This window comes from Miniopterus natalensis, chromosome 5 (assembly GCF_054644295.1).
Source record: "Miniopterus natalensis isolate mMinNat1 chromosome 5, mMinNat1.hap1, whole genome shotgun sequence".
In the NCBI taxonomy this organism is placed as follows: Eukaryota; Metazoa; Chordata; class Mammalia; order Chiroptera; family Miniopteridae; genus Miniopterus; species Miniopterus natalensis.
Genome location: NC_142085.1, coordinates 87,847,810 through 87,867,233, shown reverse-complemented (window position 1 = coordinate 87,867,233; position 19,424 = coordinate 87,847,810). Strand labels below are relative to the sequence as shown.

General features: G+C 43.7%; 2 protein-coding genes and 2 non-coding genes across 5 annotated transcripts; 3 read left to right on the top strand and 1 right to left on the bottom strand.

Moving 5' to 3' along the window:
• The first annotated feature begins 245 nt into the window (after nt 1-245).
• On the top strand, nt 246-9,890 carry TCP1 (t-complex 1). 2 transcript variants are annotated; one of them, XM_016211259.2, is made up of 12 exons: nt 246-377; nt 1,322-1,407; nt 1,659-1,787; nt 3,002-3,099; nt 3,465-3,575; nt 3,860-4,041; nt 4,416-4,542; nt 7,750-7,925; nt 8,296-8,419; nt 8,733-8,925; nt 9,068-9,231; nt 9,594-9,890. In XM_016211259.2, the coding sequence occupies exons 1-12, from the start codon at nt 314-316 to the stop codon at nt 9,808-9,810; spliced, it is 1,671 nt and encodes a 556-aa protein (XP_016066745.1). In that variant the 5' UTR covers nt 246-313; the 3' UTR covers nt 9,811-9,890. The 2 variants fall into 2 exon arrangements, with proteins under 2 accessions (XP_016066745.1, XP_016066746.1); XM_016211260.2 differs by lacking the exon at nt 246-377 and adding an exon at nt 705-1,036.
• LOC148093158 (small nucleolar RNA SNORA29) lies at nt 3,235-3,369 on the top strand. The gene has a single exon (XR_015714605.1). It is a non-coding gene; the product is annotated as a small nucleolar RNA SNORA29 (small nucleolar RNA).
• LOC148093157 (small nucleolar RNA SNORA20) lies at nt 8,483-8,617 on the top strand. Its single transcript, XR_015714606.1, has one exon. It is a non-coding gene; the product is annotated as a small nucleolar RNA SNORA20 (small nucleolar RNA).
• On the bottom strand, nt 9,798-19,239 carry ACAT2 (acetyl-CoA acetyltransferase 2). Its single transcript, XM_016211261.2, has 9 exons — nt 19,161-19,239; nt 18,411-18,545; nt 15,892-16,073; nt 14,250-14,367; nt 13,171-13,314; nt 12,302-12,424; nt 11,443-11,597; nt 10,598-10,708; nt 9,798-10,174 (listed from the first exon to the last, which is right to left on the bottom strand). The coding sequence occupies exons 1-9, from the start codon at nt 19,213-19,215 to the stop codon at nt 10,004-10,006; spliced, it is 1,194 nt and encodes a 397-aa protein (XP_016066747.2). The 5' UTR covers nt 19,216-19,239; the 3' UTR covers nt 9,798-10,003.
• Between the last annotated feature and the right edge of the window lie 185 nt (nt 19,240-19,424).

Sequence of the window (19,424 nt, the reverse complement as noted above, 5' to 3'; positions counted from 1 at the left end):
TACCTTCGCGCCCCTCTCATTCGCTCTCTAATTGGTAGAACGTGCGGGTCCCGCCCCCTTCCGCACCTCACTTCCTGCACGTTCACGCTTCTCGCCCCCTCCCCTATTTTCTTTCCCGCCGTGCCCCGCGGCGACGCCGAGGCTGGGTTGGGGGAAGGGAAGAGGTGGAGCGGCGTTCCCAGCAGCCCCTGCGGCACCGCTTGTGTCCGTTCCACGCCGTCGCTGCCGCCGCCTCGAGTGTGGCCGCCGCTCGGCCTGGGGACCGAGGAGCCTTTTGTCCGCGGTGAAGCCAGACGTGCACCCTGCCGCGGGAATGGAGGGGCCTTTGTCCGTGTTCGGGGACCGCAGCACTGGGGAGGCGATCCGCTCCCAGAACGGTAAGGGCCGGCAAGGCCTGGGTTGGGCCGACGCAGGGCGCACCCCCGCTCCCGCCGCGGGGTCGGTCCGTGTGTTTTCCTTCTCCCCCAAAGACGGGTCTGGGGGTGGGGTGCGGGCCCTACCCGCGGGGGCTCGTAGTTTCTGGGCGGGGCGGCAGCTTCCCCTTCCGCCGGGAGGAACGGCGCGGGAGCGGCGGGTTGCGGATGCCCGGGCTCCGGGGCGGGCAAGCGAGTCCCGGCGCCACGTGCGGGCCGCGCCTGGGTCCCCTTTGGTTGCCCTGTGCCCCTTTTGTTCCGATTCCAACCTCGAGGAGCGTCTCTCAACCTCTAGGCCTCGTTTTAGGACCATTAACCAGAAAAGACTAGTTTCAACTGCTCCTTTTCCTGATGAGCAAATGGCCACGATTCGGACGACTTGCCCGTGGTACCCCACCTATCGCTGACAGCTTCTTGAAATAAAAATAGCCCGCGGAATTTTAGTTGGATGTTAGCATAAGCGATACTTGAGATGAATGTGCTCCAGTAAACACTGACACGAATTAAGCATTTGTTGGTGAGCCTCTCTTGAGAGCGCTTACGCTTGGAGGCCATGGATGCCTGTCGATCTTACCGTTATTTGATTTTTTGCTTTGGATGAATTTGCAATAAAGTCAGAACATGTAAGTGAGATCATGCGATACTTTTTTGATTCACTGTTGATTTTAGTAGGATTTGTTCAAAAAGAACAACTTGCTAGTTTCAGGAGGAAAAGACATGTATCTCTCTTTTTTCCTATATGAGGTGGCAGAACCCGAAATTATGATTAGATTACCTTTTTTAAATGATTAGGACAGACGCGTAGATTTGGAAAATTCAGAGACTGTTGGATGTCATTTACTTTCTTGAAGCTGAAATTGTCCTTTGAAAAACTGGCTTTTTCTAATGTCATTATTTCATTTTTACAGTTATGGCTGCAGCTTCTATTGCCAATATTGTAAAAAGTTCTCTTGGACCAGTTGGCTTGGATAAAATGTTGGTGGATGATATTGGTGTAAGTACAGCTAGATGTTTGTTTCTTTAAATTAAAAAGGTAGATCTTAAATGTTTTATTATGTAAATTCTTTGTTTTTAATCACAGTGCTGGTATTGGAAGGTGTAGTAAAGGTGAATATATGTCATAATGTGATTGTGTTGTGTAATAAAGGTGAATGTATGTCATAATGTGATTGTGTTAATTAGAGGATGTACTGTTTCTGTAGGTGATTGTGGTATGTGTTTTTTTCTTCCCTGTAAATTTCTTAGGATGTCACCATTACTAATGATGGTGCAACCATCCTGAAGTTACTGGAGGTTGAACACCCTGCAGCTAAAGTTCTTTGTGAGCTAGCTGATCTGCAAGACAAAGAAGTGGGAGATGGAACTACCTCCGTGGTAGGTAGTCACTTGGTAGATGGCTAAAGGCTAGCTTTCTTAAATCAAGCTTTCAGAAAGTAAACTATAGTAAATCATTTGCTTCTAAGTCAGAGTTAAGTTACATAAGAGGGGGAAAATTTGTTTCTTGGGTAGTAATTCTGAAACAAAATCTAAAAAACTGATGGCTGTAACTAGTTCGCACAATTTAAGAAGAGAAGAAACTTAAGAGGTAATTTAATGTGATCCCCTCATTTAAGTTTTATTTTTCCAACCCCCTAATGAGCTGAGACTTAAAAATTTCTAGCCCGGCCAGGCGTGGCTCAGCGGTTGAGCATCGACCTAGGATCCAGGAGATCACTGTTCAGTTTCTGGTCAGGGCACATTCCTGGTCTTTGGGCTGGATCCCCAGCAGGGGGCGTGCAGGAGGCAGCCAATCAGTGACTGTCTCTCATTGATGTTTCCATCTCTCTGAAATCAATGAAGATATATTTAATAAATAAAAAAATTCTAAAACCTTCCCTCTATAATTATCAAATGAAAAAAATATCACCAGTTTATAAAAAGATGTTTTTTATATTTTAAATGCTGACGAGGCAGACTCATGAGTTCAAAATGGGAATGTGAGAAAGTCTATAAACGCGTAATCAGTAACATAAACTTGGAGAGCATCCAGCACATTGATGTAAAAACGCCGTTATTTGATGATGAACAAATAATTTGCTCTAAAGAAACTTTACTATGGGGGGAAATGTTTACATTTCTAAGTTAAACTACAAGCCGTGAAAGAATGAAATCTACCTCTTCTAAATAATAAAGATGGTCTTAAAATTATAATTTCCCCAAAAGGAGTATTTTTGAAGTCTTTTTAATTAAAAAATACTTTTTAATGTCCATAAGTGATTTTTTTAAACCAAGTAATAAGCTAAAATAGTACAGGTCATTTGAGTAGTCAGACTCTTCATTTAGCCTCTGTTGGACACAATCTTTAAAGGTAATGGATATGTAATCCTTTACTATTGTACTGCAGAACTGGTTTATTAGCCAGAACATTCTTGTGACTCTATTTGGCCTTGGCCATTTGCATTAACCTCTTTCAGGTTTCTAATCAGTTACTCATTTCACTGCCATCACAATTCTGGTTACTAATATCTGGTCGTTTTGGTATTTTTACATATGTGTTGCACATATTGAATGTCAGACTAATATTACAGCAGTGAATGTTTTCCCAACAGGTTATTATTGCAGCAGAACTTCTGAAAAATGCCGATGAACTAGTCAAACAGAAAATTCATCCCACATCCGTTATTAGTGGCTATCGACTTGCTTGCAAGTAAGATTGTTTGCATTCAGAGAAAATTTTATTATTTGATATTATAATTGCAAACTGTGTTTAAATGTTTTCGTTAATGATTACATCTTATTTTGAAAAGGTTAATATTTGAAGAAAGAAGTAGGACCAGTGTCTTTTCCCGTTTGACTACCACATTTTCTCCTAATAGATTTTAGTGGCTATGCTTATGGGATAGATTAAAACTGCCATGATCTGAAGAGGGGGGTTATTTGTGCCCTCCTTCTATATGAAATGGCTGAACAGAAAATTGGTGCCTATGACACTTTGACACTATGGTAAAACAGAAGTTTAAATGGTGAATTAATTTGTAACTCTCCCCTTCACCCCCCCCACTCTTTAAACAGGGAAGCAGTGCGTTACATCAGTGAAAATCTAATTATTAACACAGATGAACTTGGAAGAGATTGCCTGACTAATGCTGCTAAGACATCGATGTCATCAAAAATTATTGGGATGTATCCTTATGATGGTCCAATAAAGCTGTAGGCTTTTTTTTTTTTTTTTTTTAAAGAACGAACTTGTGTGTGTTTTCGTGCCAGGTGAAAGTTAATATGAAGTGTTTGTAGAAGTATTATGAATTGCATGTAGTGATAAATAGTACTCTAGCACTTTGGTGGTGTAAATAATGCTTGTTTCCTTGATGAGATTGGGAAAAGGAAGTGTCTTTGAATTACCCTTGATTTTCATGTTTACCTGTTGTCCATTCCAAGTCTCTTATTTTCCTTAACTGTTGCCTTAGAGATGGTGATTTCTTTGCTAATATGGTAGTAGATGCTGTACTTGCTATTAAATACACAGATGTAAGAGGCCAGCCTCGCTATCCAGTCAATTCCATTAATATTCTGAAAGCCCATGGGAGAAGTCAAATGGAGAGTATGCTCATCAATGGCTACGCACTCAACTGTGTCGTGGGATCCCAGGGTAAGGCTCCGGATTTGGTCACGTAACCAGGACTAGAAATTAAAATTAGCTTTTGTGGACAGCATACTATTGTCTTCAGATGAACTGTCCAAGCTGTGCACTTACTGTTACTTAAGGAATTGTACATCTGGTTGTCACTTTTCTCTTTAGTAACTTAAGCACAAACTTAGGAAAAATGCAAGTTAGAAGAAAGTACATGTGTTTAATACCATAAAAATGTGTGTGTAAGAAAACATAACAAAATCAAAATTTGTGTTTACATATAATATTAATCTCTGTGTTATCCTCTTATGCTTGATGGCTGGGTGTATGTTATAAAATGTAGCATTATCAGTAGTTACTGTAAAAGAACTTTATATTATGTTCAATTATAGGCATGCCCAAGAGAATAGTTAATGCAAAAATTGCTTGCCTTGACTTCAGCCTGCAGAAAACAAAAATGAAGCTTGGTGTACAGGTGGTTATTACAGACCCTGAGAAACTGGACCAGATCAGACAGAGGTATGTTGACATTATTTTTGACCTCTGAGAAGAGTTGTTTCTAAATTACACTTCTTTTAGAGCAGACAGTAAACTAAAAAAGAATGAGTGCTATAGTTAATGTATTTCCTCAGATAAGCATTAGGGGAACCAAGCAGTATACTGTGTGCCTACTGTATGCCTGGCAAGTTCTGGGGGGTACAGATGGTGGTACTTATTAGCATGCTAGAGACCTAGTCAAATAGAAGTTTTTAATGGTTGGTCAGTTAGGTTTTTTTTGTTTTTAATTAGCTGAACCAAATCTACAAGAAATATTTGCCAAGAGTCAGGAATGTTCTCATCTTTCCAATCTAACTGCACATATCTCTTTCCTCCTTCCTGATAAAACAGAAAGTGTCCTTCCATCAAACTCCAGTCCCCCTACAATAAATGTTCCAGATTCCATGTACCTTCTGCCTTAGAGCCTTGCAGTTGATAGTTCTTTCTCATCTGCGTCTTCAACTACTAATTCTACTCTTCATTCCTTTCTAGATTTCACTTGTAGCCCACACGTTTTGCTCCAGTTCCTCCCTATCTTCCCCATCTCTTTGCAGCCAGATGTCTTAAGAGTGATTTACACAAAAACTGTTTTCTGGCCCTTTATTTCTCATTCCTTTTACAGTTCTGTTCTCCAATGGAGGGCCACTTGCTTAGGTCACTGGTGACTAAGTGAAATTCACTGGACACCTTCAACGTTCACTTGACTTTTATCGAGCCTTTGCTGCTTTCTTGAAACGCTTGGGGAGGCCCTGTGATACTGCCTCACCTGTATTCCTGTGCCTGGACGGCTACCGCCTCACTGCTCTTCCCAGGATAACTCCATTCTGTGACTTCACTTCTTATTTGGGAGACTTCCAAATCTATTTCTCTGAACTCCAAACACACGTTTTTGTGTAGTTAAATATTGTTTAAAACTAAACTTGTGTCCCTAGCCAGTTTTGCTCAGTGGTTAGTCTGTCAGCTCGCTGACCATAGGCTCCCGGGCTCGATTCCAGCTAAGGGCACGTACCTCCGTTGCAGGCTCTATCCCCGGCGCTCGTCAGAGCATGTGAGGGAGGCAACCCATCGATGTGTCTCTCTCACATCAATGTTTCTCACTCTCCCTTCCACTCTAGAAAAGCAATGGAAAAAATATCCTCAGATAAGGTTAAAACAAAACAAAAAGTCTGAACTGTGGTGACACACCCCAGATCCGTTCTTGGCTATTTTAGTATGAGAACCCCCTACTCAGGCAGAAAACTAGAAAGTATCTTTAGCACTTTTTTTTTTCTTTTAACCTAATAACTTTTTCCCTCCTAATTTTTCACCTAGATCGTCTGATTTCTTTTGTTTGTTTGTTTAATATATCTTTATTGATTTCAGAGAGAGGAAGGGAGAGGGAGAGAAACATCAATGACAAGAGAGTCATTGATTGGCTGCCCCCTGCAAGCCCCCGCCTGAGGATGGAGCCTGCAACCCTGGCATGTGCCCTGATCGGGAATCAAACCGTGATCTCCTGGATTCTAGGTCGATGTGCAACCACTGAGCCACGCCCGGCTGGGCTAGACCATCTGATTTCTATCTTCAAATTCATCTGTTTGCCATTTGCATTCTCTGACTATGGCAGAGGCACCCACACTAGTCATCTGGAGCTCACTCTCATCCCCTCCTAGCTACTTCCAGGGCAGCTAAGTTGGTCTCATCACTTCTAAGGCCAGAGCCTTTTTAATACCCTACATATTCTTTTCACTGTGGTCCAACCACAACAGGGACTAGGATTCACCAAACTCTTCTTCCACAGGACCTAGAATGTTTCTCCCTCTGCCTGTAGCACGCTCTCTACTTACTTGTTTTAATTTTTTCCTTTTTAGGTGGTGTATCTCAAAGAAACTTTTTTTTTTAATATATCTATTTCAGAGAGAGGAAGGGAGAGGAGAGAGAGAGAGAGAAACATCAATGATGAGTCATTGATCAGCTGCCTCCTGCATGCACTTGACTGAGGATCGAGCCCGCAATTGATCAGGAATCGAACTGTGATCTCCTGGATCCTAGGTCGATGCTCAACTGCCGAGCCACGCCTGGCTGGGCAAAGAAGCTTCTCTTTATCCCTCAGTCTAAATTATCCTCTACCATGACTTTCTATACCTTGTCTTCCTGGGACTTACCACAGTTTCTGTGTGTTTGTATGACTTAGATTATAAGTTCTGAAGGAGGTAGAGAGTGAATGATCTCCTTGGCTTTGTAGCCATTTTTAGTAGTTCCTGGCAGACAGCACTTGTTCAGTATATACAAAGGGATTTATTTTGAGGTTAGTCTTTAATTCATTTCATTTTAAGAATTCTTTGAATGATCTTATCTACTGTTTCAATGATAAATGAAATGGCTTCATTTATCTATATATCGATTCTTTCCCATAGCTTGCTTGTGATTTCCGTACATGTCTGACCGCCTCCGGGCAGCGTCACCTGAATAACACAGCTGCATCAAACTCGTGTTGTTGAAAACTGAACTCTCCTTTCTCATCCTGCCTGCAACCTGTTAGTGTTTATTACTCCAGGAGTCAGTGGCTGAACCTGCCAAGTTTGATTTCTCTGTTCTGATCATCTGTATATCCTATTATTGCTTCCTTGCCTCAGTCTTCCACCTTTCCAGTGCAGTTTCCACACTGACATCAAGGGATCCTTTTGAAAAAACAGATTTGATAATGCTACTCTTGTTTAAAAGGATGACACAATCCAGACTCTTTAACAGCCCTACAGGGTTCTTTATTTTCTGGTCCCACCTGTAATTTCAACTCTGGAACCCTCTCAGCTCCAGACCTTCAAGCTTTCCTTGTCCTGTCTGCCAGGATGGATTTCCGTCTCCCATGTGCTCTTCATCTCTGCATTCCACTTGTGGTGGCTTTGGCCACTGAAAATGGTTGACAGTCTGCCTCCCTGCCAGGTCATCAAAGGCAGGGACACTTTCCTTTCTAATCACAGTTCTTAGTTAGGAACGCTAATGGGGGTGTGGGGCAGCTAAGTGGAAATTTTTAATCCCTGGAACTTTTATGTAAATTGGACTGATTTAAATTCTGCTCATAGAAGGAAAAGGGTGGTTAACGTAATTTAATCTGCAGTTCTGTGAAAAATACTGAATGGAACTTAAAGCTCTGTTATATAAAAAAACAGAAAGTAACTTTGGGTTACTACTCAAGTACTTTATCTGTAGGGAATCAGATATCAGCAAGGAGCGAATCCAGAAGATCCTGGCAACTGGAGCCAACGTTATTCTAACCACTGGTGGAATTGACGATATGTGTCTGAAGTATTTTGTGGAGGCTGGTGCAATGGCAGTTAGAAGAGTTTTAAAAAAGGACCTTAAACGCATTGCTAAAGCTTCTGGAGGTATGTTTGCCAACTCTCAGGTGTGACATTTCACGTTACTGTACATGACCATGTATGTCTCTGTACACTAGAGTCAGTACTGAGCAGTGTCAAAAACTTTTTCCTTTTTACTCCCTGTAATGATTTGTTACACAAATATATTTATAGTCATTTTTCATGTAACTGGAAAAGTTCTTTGGTTTTACTGAATTTCTTCATCTCAAAATGACAGTTCCATCTTAATGACAAAAAGATAGTTGCTTGTCTGATGCCTAACTGTAAACGTTAAACTTGTATTTGAGCATCACTTTTTCACAAATGTTTCTGAATCTAAGGATGTGAAAATATTCTTGGGAGGACAGTGTTTACAGATCTCTAATTACCTTCATAGCAATGATCCTGTCAACCCTGGCCAATTTGGAAGGTGAAGAAACCTTTGAGGCGTCAATGTTGGGACAGGCAGAAGAGGTGGTACAGGAGAGAATCTGTGATGATGAACTGATCCTGATCAAAAAGTAAGAGCTACTTTTTAAATTACAAAGCTATATAGATTTTATTAATGAATAAAAATAGATTGCCTTCCCATTTATTTGCTGCTATAGTCTTTTCAATGACATGAGCAGTTATACGCGTGGGATAAAAGAACATTGGGCCATTGTCAATTGAGATGGGATGACCGTTTCATCTCTCCTGCATGCATGGTCTAGACATTGTGTCCATATTTCAAATGTCCTAATGTAAGCAGGATTTAATCAAATGTCTAAACTGAATTTCTATACAGACTTATAAAAGTATTGATTTGAGAATTTCACTTTATTTTTTTAATAGCACTAAGGCTCGTACATCTGCATCAATTATCTTACGTGGGGCAAATGATTTTATGTGTGATGAGATGGAGCGGTCTTTACACGATGCTCTTTGTGTGGTGAGGAGAGTTTTGGAGTCAAAATCTGTGGTTCCAGGTGGGGGTGCTGTAGAAGCTGCCCTTTCCATATACTTGGAAAACTACGCAACCAGCATGGTAAGAACGTCCAGAAACCTACTTTCTTTTCAAGCACATGAGAGACTGTCTCTAGCATTTTGTTAATACGCTTCATCTGAAACCTTAGCTGCTGCTGTGCATTTTAATTTTTTTGAAGACACCACCTTGTCTGTCTTCTTAGGGATCTCGGGAACAGCTCGCTATTGCAGAGTTTGCACGGTCCCTTCTTGTTATTCCGAACACACTGGCAGTTAATGCTGCCCAAGACTCCACTGATCTGGTTGCAAAGTTAAGAGCTTTCCATAATGAGGCTCAAGTTAACCCAGAACGTAAGAATCTAAAGTGGTAAGTATACAATTTCCCTGGGGTTTTTTTTGTTTTTCATTGTCATCTGTATGTCATATATATTGCGTTTTCTGGTGACTTAGCATCAATGTGTCTTAGGTAGCCCTGACCCCTCCTTGCCTCTTTGGGTAGTTAACCTACAGGACAATCCAGTAGAGGAAGAGGGGAGATTATTTTGGGGCAATCTATAACCATTTCTAAGCAACCCTTTTATAAGATAAGTTTCTTTACTACCATCTAGTGCCTTTCTACAACTTTTTGCTAATTTTTGTTAATTCATAAAGAACTGCTTTAGTATTCAAAGGATAGGGTGGGTATGTGTTGTAAGAGGTCATTTAATAGATTTTTTTCCTAAATTTCAGGATTGGTCTTGATCTGGTTAATGGTAAACCTCGAGACAACAAGCAAGCAGGGGTGTTTGAACCAACTATAGTGAAAGTTAAGAGCTTGAAATTTGCAACAGAGGCTGCAATTACCATTCTTCGAATTGATGATCTTATTAAATTACATCCAGAAAGCAAAGATGATAAGCATGGAGGTTATGAAGATGCTGTTCACTCAGGAGCCCTGGATGACTGATCTGATTTATTTATAATAACACTGTAAGGTGCAGTTGTCTTATACCTCGCACGTTACACATTAAAGTACAAGCTGTCAAAGCCTTGGGTTCTTGTGAAGTGGAAGTGGCTTCCATCCTCACATTGGTCCTGACTTCACATATTGGTGCCTTATTAATTTTGAAAGAAATGAGGTTCAAATTTGTTAAGCAGGTTCACCCTCTCTGAACACACATTGCTATCCCCATCCCACCCCCAATGCACAGAGCAGCCACACCACGACGTGCACCCTCTCGCTCCATTGTGTGTAACAGGGTAACAAGAATCCGACAGCCAGATGCCCCGAGAGGATGGCCCAAGGCTATAGCTCCTCCTTCAGTGTTGACCTAAGGGGGGGAAACATCCATTATTCAGTAGATACAGGGTTAAAATCCTAAACTGTTACCTTTTTTCCTCTTAATGTTATACCAGTAAGCTACCCTCTTTAACTGTTTAGAAACTGATTTATACCCTTGTGACATCCACCTATCCTGACTACCTTCCCTTATTCCTTAAATTTTTTTTTAAAGCCCTGTTCCTGTCTGAAGTAAGCTAATGCAGTTGAGGGGGTTTTGCCTTGAGATGCAACAAAATAAATGAACCCACAGTCCTAGCAGGAACTTAACCTACTAGCCACCCATTACTACTATGTGGTCAATACCTGGGATATACTATGCAACTACATATGTGTGTTTTGCTGTTTATAGTCTTAAAACTGCATTGTGAATGTTCATTTGCAAGCTCTCCTCAGGCTGCTTGCTCAGCTTTACCTTCTCTGGGTTTAGTCCAAGTTCCTTAGCTATTGCAACCGAGAGGGCTGCAAAGGCTTCGTTGATTTCAAATACGTCCACATCCTCCAGTGACCAACCTGCTTTTGCAACCTGAAGGAAAGATTAATGGGAGAGACCAAAAAACTGGGCAGAAGCATTCTTCATTGTAGACAGTAAGAAGGAATATGTTACAATATTGAAGGACCCCTAAAAACTGCCATCTGGGGTTCCTACATCAGCCTAGTGATAGCACATTTTGCCTTGACACCAATTCTAAGAGGTTAAGGACAAAACCACCCTTGGAAATTCTAAACTGTCTTAAGTTTTGAACCAGTAATGTCTGTCGTGTGTAGGAGAGGTGACAGAGTATCAGTTCCCCTAAAGCACATGATCCAAAAGTTCTTGGCTGCCCTTTGTAGTAGGGAGAATAGGCAAGGGAATGAAAGAGCTCATTTAAAGATAATTAGGCCCGGCCAGGCATGGCTCAGCGGTTGAGCATCAACCTACGATCCAGGCGATCAGGGTTCGATTCCCGGTCAGGGCACATGCCCGGTTGCGGGCTTGGTCAGTGACTCTCATCATTGATGTTTCTCTCTCTCTCCCTTTCCTCTCTCTCTGAAATCAATAAAGATATATTTTTAAAAATAAATAAATAAAGCTAATTGGAAGACTCATAAAAGGGAAACAAAGCAAATGAAACCTGATAGGAATAAACATGAAAACAAACTAAAGCTCAATCTTGCCATTTTGGAGTGGAAAGGAGCTAGGCAAAGTTTCAGAGGGCAGGGCTTCTAACATGGAACTGCAGGTTAGCAAAAGACGCTAACATACAGAATCAAACTCACAGCTTGCTTTATTGCTGGAATCGGTCCTATTCCCATAATGGAAGGCTCCACGCCTACTTGTGACCAGGAAACTATCTGTGCTAAAGGTATGAGCCCACGACGATCAGCTTCTGACTTCTTCATGAGAAGCACAGCTGCAGCGCCATCATTTATTCCTGCAAAATACGACTTGATTTCTAATTTCAGTTGTGTACCTGTGTTTACTCTTAACATCTGAAGACTTGAGTTAAATTAACATATCTTGGCAAAGACGTGTGCCATATTTCAGACTTTACAGTATAATTTGAAATGGTAAGTTAGGAAATAAGACAATTGACCACAGAACATTCCAATGGGAGAAAGGAAAGATTAAAATAGTGGGGGAGGGGAGAGTAATGAAAATAGCCCCAACCTCGTGGGGGTACTGACAGTTTGGTTTTGGAAAAGTGCAAAGAGGGGAGATAAACTGGTGTTCCCTGGTTTGCTCTGTCATCTCCATCTAGTTGGGACATTGGTAAAGCAAATCCATTCAGTATATACAGGTTAAGTCTAATCAAATAGAACTACATTTTCCCCTAAAGCAGCTAAAACAAGGTTTTAGAATAATGGGTATAAATAGTTAATGAAATAAAAGAAAAAAGGTATTAACCTTGCAGACCTACCAGAAAATGGGATTCTCCAACTGCCCTTTGAAAAACCTAACCTGGCCCTGGCTGGGCAGCTCAGTTGGTTAGAACATCCCAGTATGTCAAGGCTGTGGGTTCGATCCCCAGTCGGGGCACATACAAGGAGCAACCACTGAATGCATCAATAAGTGGAACAACAAATTAATGTCTCTCCCCCCCCACTTCCTCTCTTTCAAATAAAAAACGTGTTTAACCTGAAGCATTAGCTGCAGTGACTGTTCCTGTCCCGTCTGTAAGGAAGTGAGGCTTTAGTTTAGACAGGGCTTCCATGTTGCTCCCATGGCGAGGAAACTCATCTGTTTTAACTTCGGTAAGACCTGAGAAAAGAAATGATCTGAGATTAGAAGAGAGTGGCAGCACGTTTAGGAATGGTGGATTCCTCAGATCTGATTCATGAAGATTTGTATTTGGAAGGAAGGTTTATTAGAAAATACTTTGATTCCAGTAAAAGTACGCACTAATAAAAATTATTGTATGTTAAAACATTTTGTGAGCACTGTTGTCATGAGAGATTCTGAGGGTTTTCCATATCCATATCTGAGGAAGGCAGTTACAGAGAGTTCCTCGTGCAAATCAGCTATGGCCTGAGGCACGGGACTTGGCTGGTTACAGACTGGATTTGGGAGTGGGAACGCCAATCTCGTAAGGACTGGACATAAGGGAGATGTCAGTTAATCACTAACAGAACTTGACTGAAGCACTTGAATGCAAAGTGACCCATTAAGATCCACCCAAGAAATAAGAAATGCACACAGAAGCAACGGCGTAATGGATGTTCACTTCTGAGGAGAGTTAGCCTGTAAAAGGTCAGACGTTGCCTCACGACCCTGAGCCAGTGTAGACACTGGGACCAAGAGTATCTGAATGCTGGCACAGCTTCCCATGTTTCCTTACCATAGACATCACCCCACCCCCAAGCCTGATTCAGATGCATCCAGGGTACATCTTTCAGTTGCAACCTGAAAGACATAGCTAGGACACAGTTCATACACAGTCCAATATATATTACTCCTACTTTAAACACCCATGCTGATGTTTAAATCGTCATGATTTACATACCCACCTTTTCTAGAAGATACACACACTGGTACAATCTCTTTGTCAAAATGGCCAGCTTTCTGTGCGCGCTCTGTCCTGTTCTGGGACAGGACTGCAAGCTTGTCCTGATCTTCTCTATTCACTTGCCATTTTTTGGCTACATTTTCAGCTGTGAAAAAACAGACAAAACATTTACAGGAACTGGCTTTTGGTATCTCAAGTTTTTCACATTTAAAAGAGCACGAAGCGCCCAACACCAGCAGACTCACTAGTGGGCTATGGTACAGTGCTTCTGCTGGCAATCTTGCCTCCCACTGGCAATGAATATGAAAATGCTGCAGTGACTTAAGAAGTCACATTTTCTTTCTTTGCTTCCTTCCTTCTCTTTTCCTTTTATATAATTTTAAACTTTTAGAAATTTCCTTTATGCAGATTTGCCAATTGTCTATTTTTGCCCCAATTGCTTTATCATTCTCTTTCTGAACCATCTGAAAGTTATAGATATCACGCTCCTTTATCCCTACATTTTAACAGTGTATATTTCCCCACAAATAAGGCCATTTTCTTATATAACCACAGCTTTAAAAATCAGGAAATATAACATCAATACAATACTCTTATCTAATTCTTAATCCATATTCAGATTTCACTTATTGTCCCAATAGTTTTTTAAATACTTTTATTGATTTTTAGAGAAAGAGGGACACATCCATGTGAGAGTGAACCACAGATCGGCTCCCTGCTGCACACCCGCAACTAGGGTATGTCCCCTGACCTGAAGTTGAACCACTGACCTTTTGGTGCACAGGACAACACTCTACCACTGAGCCACAATGGCCAGGGTCCAATTACTTTCTTTATAGCTAATCTGTTCAATCCAGGATCCAATCCAGAATCATGCACTCCATTGTCAATTTCTTCACTTTCTTTTTATTTGAAAGAGTTCCTCAGACAACCTTTGTGTTTCTTAACCTTGGTATTTTTGAAGATCAGGGGCCAGTTCTTTTGTCAAACATCCCTGACTTGGGTTTGTTTGTTGTTTCCTCAAGATTAGATTAAGATTTTTAACATTTGTAAACATGTCTTTAGCTATGCCTGCGTTACCTGTAATGCCCATGTGATAGTTGTGAAATGCATCTGTAAGCCCATCACAGAGAATACTGTCAGTCAGTGGTGTTTCCCCAATCCTGACTCCTGTCCTCAAGTGAACCAGGTGAGGAGCCTGGGAATAAGAATACAAGTGAATTTAGGCTTGGTTATAGCGGGTCCTCTCCCCCACTCCTACTATCCAGCAGTCCCCAAAAGCCCTCGTGACCCTCCCTCCCCAGTTCTGGCCCATTCTCCTCACCCGGGGTCCAGGACCTGGAAGCCCCTAGAATCAGCAGACCACTCCACCTGTCTACTCTTGGGAGCCTGTTACTCTCCTACCTACCCAATTCCATTTTCCATCAAACCTATCCTTTCATGTCCTATTTCCTTAAGAACCTCAGTCTTTTTTTTTTTTTAATATATCTTTAGTGATTTCAGAGAGAGGAAGGAAGAGGGAGAGAGACAGAAACATTAATGATAAGAGAGTCGTTATTGATCGGCTGCCTCCTGCACGCCCCCGACTGGGGATTGAGCCCACAACCTGGGCATGTGCCCTGACTGGGAATCGAACCCTGATCTCCTGGATCCTAGGTCAATGCACAACTGCTAAGCCACGCCAGGCCAGGCTCATTCATTCTTTCCAAAGAGGCAACTAGTTATTTGTTAAATGAAGAGCTCATCTAAGGGCTTAAGTGATGCTAACAATGTTACTTATTTTTATGAGACATGTCTACAGTGAGAATAATCAGGTTGCCTAACTAACCAATGGGGAGGGATTTCTGGGTAGGACGCCCTCTTAACTCTTACCAACTCAACAGCAGCTATACCAGAATAGGACTTGGAGTCAGACGACCTGCATTTGAATCCTGGCTCTGGGAGTCATTTTACTTACATGTAAATTAACAATGACACCGTCTACCCTGTAAGGGCTATTGTGACTGACTGTATAAAAGCACCTCATAGAGTACAACACAGACAGATATTAGTAGGGTCCCATCAGAATCACTCTATGTTTGCTACCTTCAGCCTGCCTCCTCCTGGGCCTCAGCAATGGCTGAGCTGAAGAGACCTCTGCTTAGCAATTCCCAAGGTCAGACCCTTGAACTGCCGACAGGAAGCAGGGAGATATACTTTTTCCTTTTTCATTGTGCCAGTTTGAGGGATGGAGCTTGGTGAAAACAAATCCCACCTAGCAAATTTATTAGAGAAGGGTACCTCTCAGTGGTCCCCTTTCCTATGTTCCATACCTCCCAGAGGTCAACAAAATTTGGTCCCTGGGGTCCTCTTTGTCACGTGCAGGAAGAAGTAGATGGCAACATCTGTCTTTGACTTTTCCTCACAATGAGAAATTGAAGACCAAGGATATCTACCAACTAATGTTATAGGTTTAATTCAGAAAATACTTTATGCTTCGTGAATACTTTAGGAAAACCATTCTGTTCTAATCACAGTGGTTGACAGGCTTTTTCTTCAATCCAAATTTCCCATCTAATTTGAAAAATATTTAAGATTCAGGTCAGGATCAAGGTTGAATCCATTTTTTGGTTTATTTGTTTACTGTCTGGTTCCAGCTCTAATGTAAATCTATTTACGCTGCATGGACACAACGAATTTATCAGCAAGAGGGTTATGACAGCCATCTCTTCACAGGCCTTACCTTGCTCATATTTTCCATGCCTCCTGCAACCACAATGCTGGAGTCTCCTATCCCAATGGACTGGGCTGCAAGGCACACAGCTTTCAGGCCTGACCCACAAATCATCTGGCAGCTCCATGCTGGAACAGAGTAGGGGATCCCTGCACCCACACTGGCTTGTCGAACAGGATTCTGCCCACAACCTAGGAGAAGGAAGAGAGGCCTCTCAGCAATCAAAGAGAAAGACAAAATATTTGGGTGGAGGCACTATGCAAAATATTGCAACTGGATCTCCTGTTACTGCCAAGACAAGCTCTACCAGAGGCAAAAAGACCCATTACACTCTACATCTGTCTGAGTTTAGCCCTGAAACACGTATTATCTTGTGGTGTTCTAAAGATACTTACGAATATAAGCTTTCTTCTCCACAAAGTCATTAGTACCTTAAGAAGGAACTCTCTTCTTGACTTTTTGAAGGGCTTGAATAAGCACACACTCCCTTAAAAAGATAGGGCAGAACATGGGCATTGTTTATAGTTCTAGCTAGGCTCTGTAATTCCGTGATTGGCTAAGATACCTTAACCAGGGGAAAATAAGAGGGTTACTTAAACAGGAACATCTCTGATAAGAAGCACTTCTTTCCTTAATATGCACTAGGCCATGGCTAATTGGTTATGTAACAAGTTAGGTACAAAATGAGAACTGACAAATACCTTCCCAGAATTCAACTGTGAGGAGTTCCTTCAGGGAATGGGAAGAAATATATCACTCAATTTAATCAGAGTATCAGAGAAGGAGATGGAGCTGAAAGTTTTAGGTATTCTTAGTCACTGCTGTCTGTATTAAAGGGTGAGGGTTTATACAGTGGTCACTCTATTGCAAATTACTGATATCCCCACACTTAACAACTTTCCTTGGTGAGTTTGTTGGGGGGGGGTAACCTAGCAAATGGGTTATTGACAAAATGTTGCGATTATATTTATCACAGTGTTATTAATCTGGGGTGAGGCTGGACATGCAGAGTCAATGCAGGAAAAATGTTAAAAACACAGTATTAAAATATTCTCTGAATTAAACTCGTAAGACACTAGTTAATAAAGAATACAATATTATTTAAGGTTCCTGCTTTTTAAGCTACAATGAATTACATATGCATTTAAGTTCTTTACAAAAATTTTATGTATTTATTCATAATCTTTGTCTTCAGGTACTTAGTTAAGAAATGAGTGTTGAACATAATTAATTAGTAGTCTAGCATTTAGCAAAATATGAGCTGCATAAGAATGGTGATTTCTATCTTATGTGATCATTTATCTCTAGCTGATAGAACAGTACCTGGGAAATAGCAGGTGCTCAGTAAATATTTGTTATGTGATTGTGGACAGTACCTGGGCTTAAAGGCAGATGTGGGTTCAAGGGTCAGATCCTCTTCAAACTGTGACCCTGGATACGTTACTTAACCTCTCCAAATCTCATTTACTCATTTGTAAAATGGAGATTAAAAGATCCAATAGACTAAGAGAAGTAAATGAGGCAACGAAAGGAAAGCGCTAAGCACAGTGCTTTAACGGCCAGCACTAAGCAGGCCCTGAATAAACGTAGCTATATTTTTATTACATGTGGAGATACTGTAGAGGCGAGATGTGGAAAAGACAAGATAGAAACCAGTAGGTGAGAACCCTATGGCAACTGAGTAGGTCTGAGTCATGGGTCTGGAAAGGAGGGGTGGGACTGAGCAGCCAGTCAGGGCAGTACTCATATTTAAAGCCTCCCAATCATGAGAAATCGGCATGCTTCGACTTGGAGGCCCACAGGGACAAGTGGTGAAAGGAGGACTGGGAAAAGGAACTACACAGTAAATACACACAAAAATGGGCCAGTTATCAGCAAGGGTAGGTGCAGAAGTTGGTTGTCAGTGAGCATTACCAATTATCACTATAAATAATTAGGACTTATGCTACTGAATGAGCATGAGACAACTTACTGTTAACTAATTAGGAACTGGCAAGGACTGCTGGTCCATTAACCCCAGCGGGAATCAGAGGATTGCAGCGCTCTGGTGACTTACTGTGCCCATCCCCGGAGCGAGTCACCCCGTCTGAGGAGCGTGAGGCCAACCTGTCTTACCAGCTGGGGAGTGGGACCGGTGGGGCCGGACCTCACCCGTGTGGCTGGAGCCCTGTCCCAAGCGCCCAGCACAGTGCGGCCCACGGAGGAATTCCATGGGCTTCTACTGAATGTGTGGCACCTGGGGAGTACGGAGGCTCCTGCACACTCAGCCAGGTGCCAGGCCGGCCCTGCTTCTAAGGAATGAAAAGGCGGGGAGGGTGGGCCAGGTTCCCTCGGGACTCAGCGGAAGTACATTCGAGGCGCTGAGCAGAGGGGCTGCTCCCCCCGGACGCGGCAGAGGGGCCGCGGGAGGACTCTGACCGAAGGAGCTCCGCGCACGAACGGGGCCAGAGCAGGAGCTGGCGGGGCAGGGGCGGCTGAGGGGCCGCTTCTAATCAACAGGACCCTCTGCGGGGTCTCCGAGGAGTTACCTGCTGCCAAAACGTGCCCCAACACGACCTCTGACACCTCTTCCGGGGCCACCGCCGCCCTCTTCAGGACTTCTTTGATGACAGTTGAGCCCAGGTCATGGACAGGGACGGTGGACAAGGCACCATTGAAGGAGCCTAGGACGGAAGGGAAGGCGAGGGCGATGGGGAGGCCGCCCACGGAGGGGCCGGCCCGGGCTCTCCGCCCGCACGGGCACCCCCGCAGCTCTGCTGGGTACACGGCGGAGCGCGCGCGCGGCCCGCAGCAGCCGAGACCAGGCGGGCGGCTCCCAGAGCGCGTGGGGGGCCGCGCAGCCCCGGGAAGCCTGCCGGCCATTCCCCAAATCAGAGGGGGCGCTTCCCCACCAAGAGAGGCCGGCCCGCCCGCGCCCCAAGGCCTTTGAAAACTCGACGGCGCTTGGGGGACGCAGACAGTTCACAGGAACCCTCCGACCACCCGGCAGCCCCGCCCGAGGCCACAGCACTGAGGTGGCCAATCAGAAGGCCGCGAGAGAGCGCCTCTTTCTGCCAGCCAATGGGGGAAACGAACGGCGCAGTGGCTCTACCCGGGGAGCCAATCGGAGCACGCGGAAAGAAATTATCCTCGGCCGAGGGGGCGGGACTGCCAGGCGGGCCCCGGGAGAGGCAAGGCTCCAGGTTCCGAGGGTCCCGGGCGTCCCAGGGGTCCCAGGGGTCGCCGGGGCCGGCCTGGCCCGCGTCTCCCACTCCGCGCAGGGCCTGCGGGCCACTCACCTATGATGGTCCGCGCCGCCGAGACGATGACCACGGGGTCCGAGCCTGCACTCATGCTGCCACAAGACCTCTCCACACGCAACTGTGGACCCGTCGCTCCCGCAAGCGAGGAACAGCCCCCTCTGACGCCGGCGGACCACGCAGCGGGGCGGAGCCGCAGGCCGCCCCGCCCACCCGCCGGCGCTGGTGCGCAGGTGCGAGGGTGGGCGAATGGGGCGGGGCCTGGGGGGGCAGGGAACCCCCACCGAGAAACCAGCCACCACC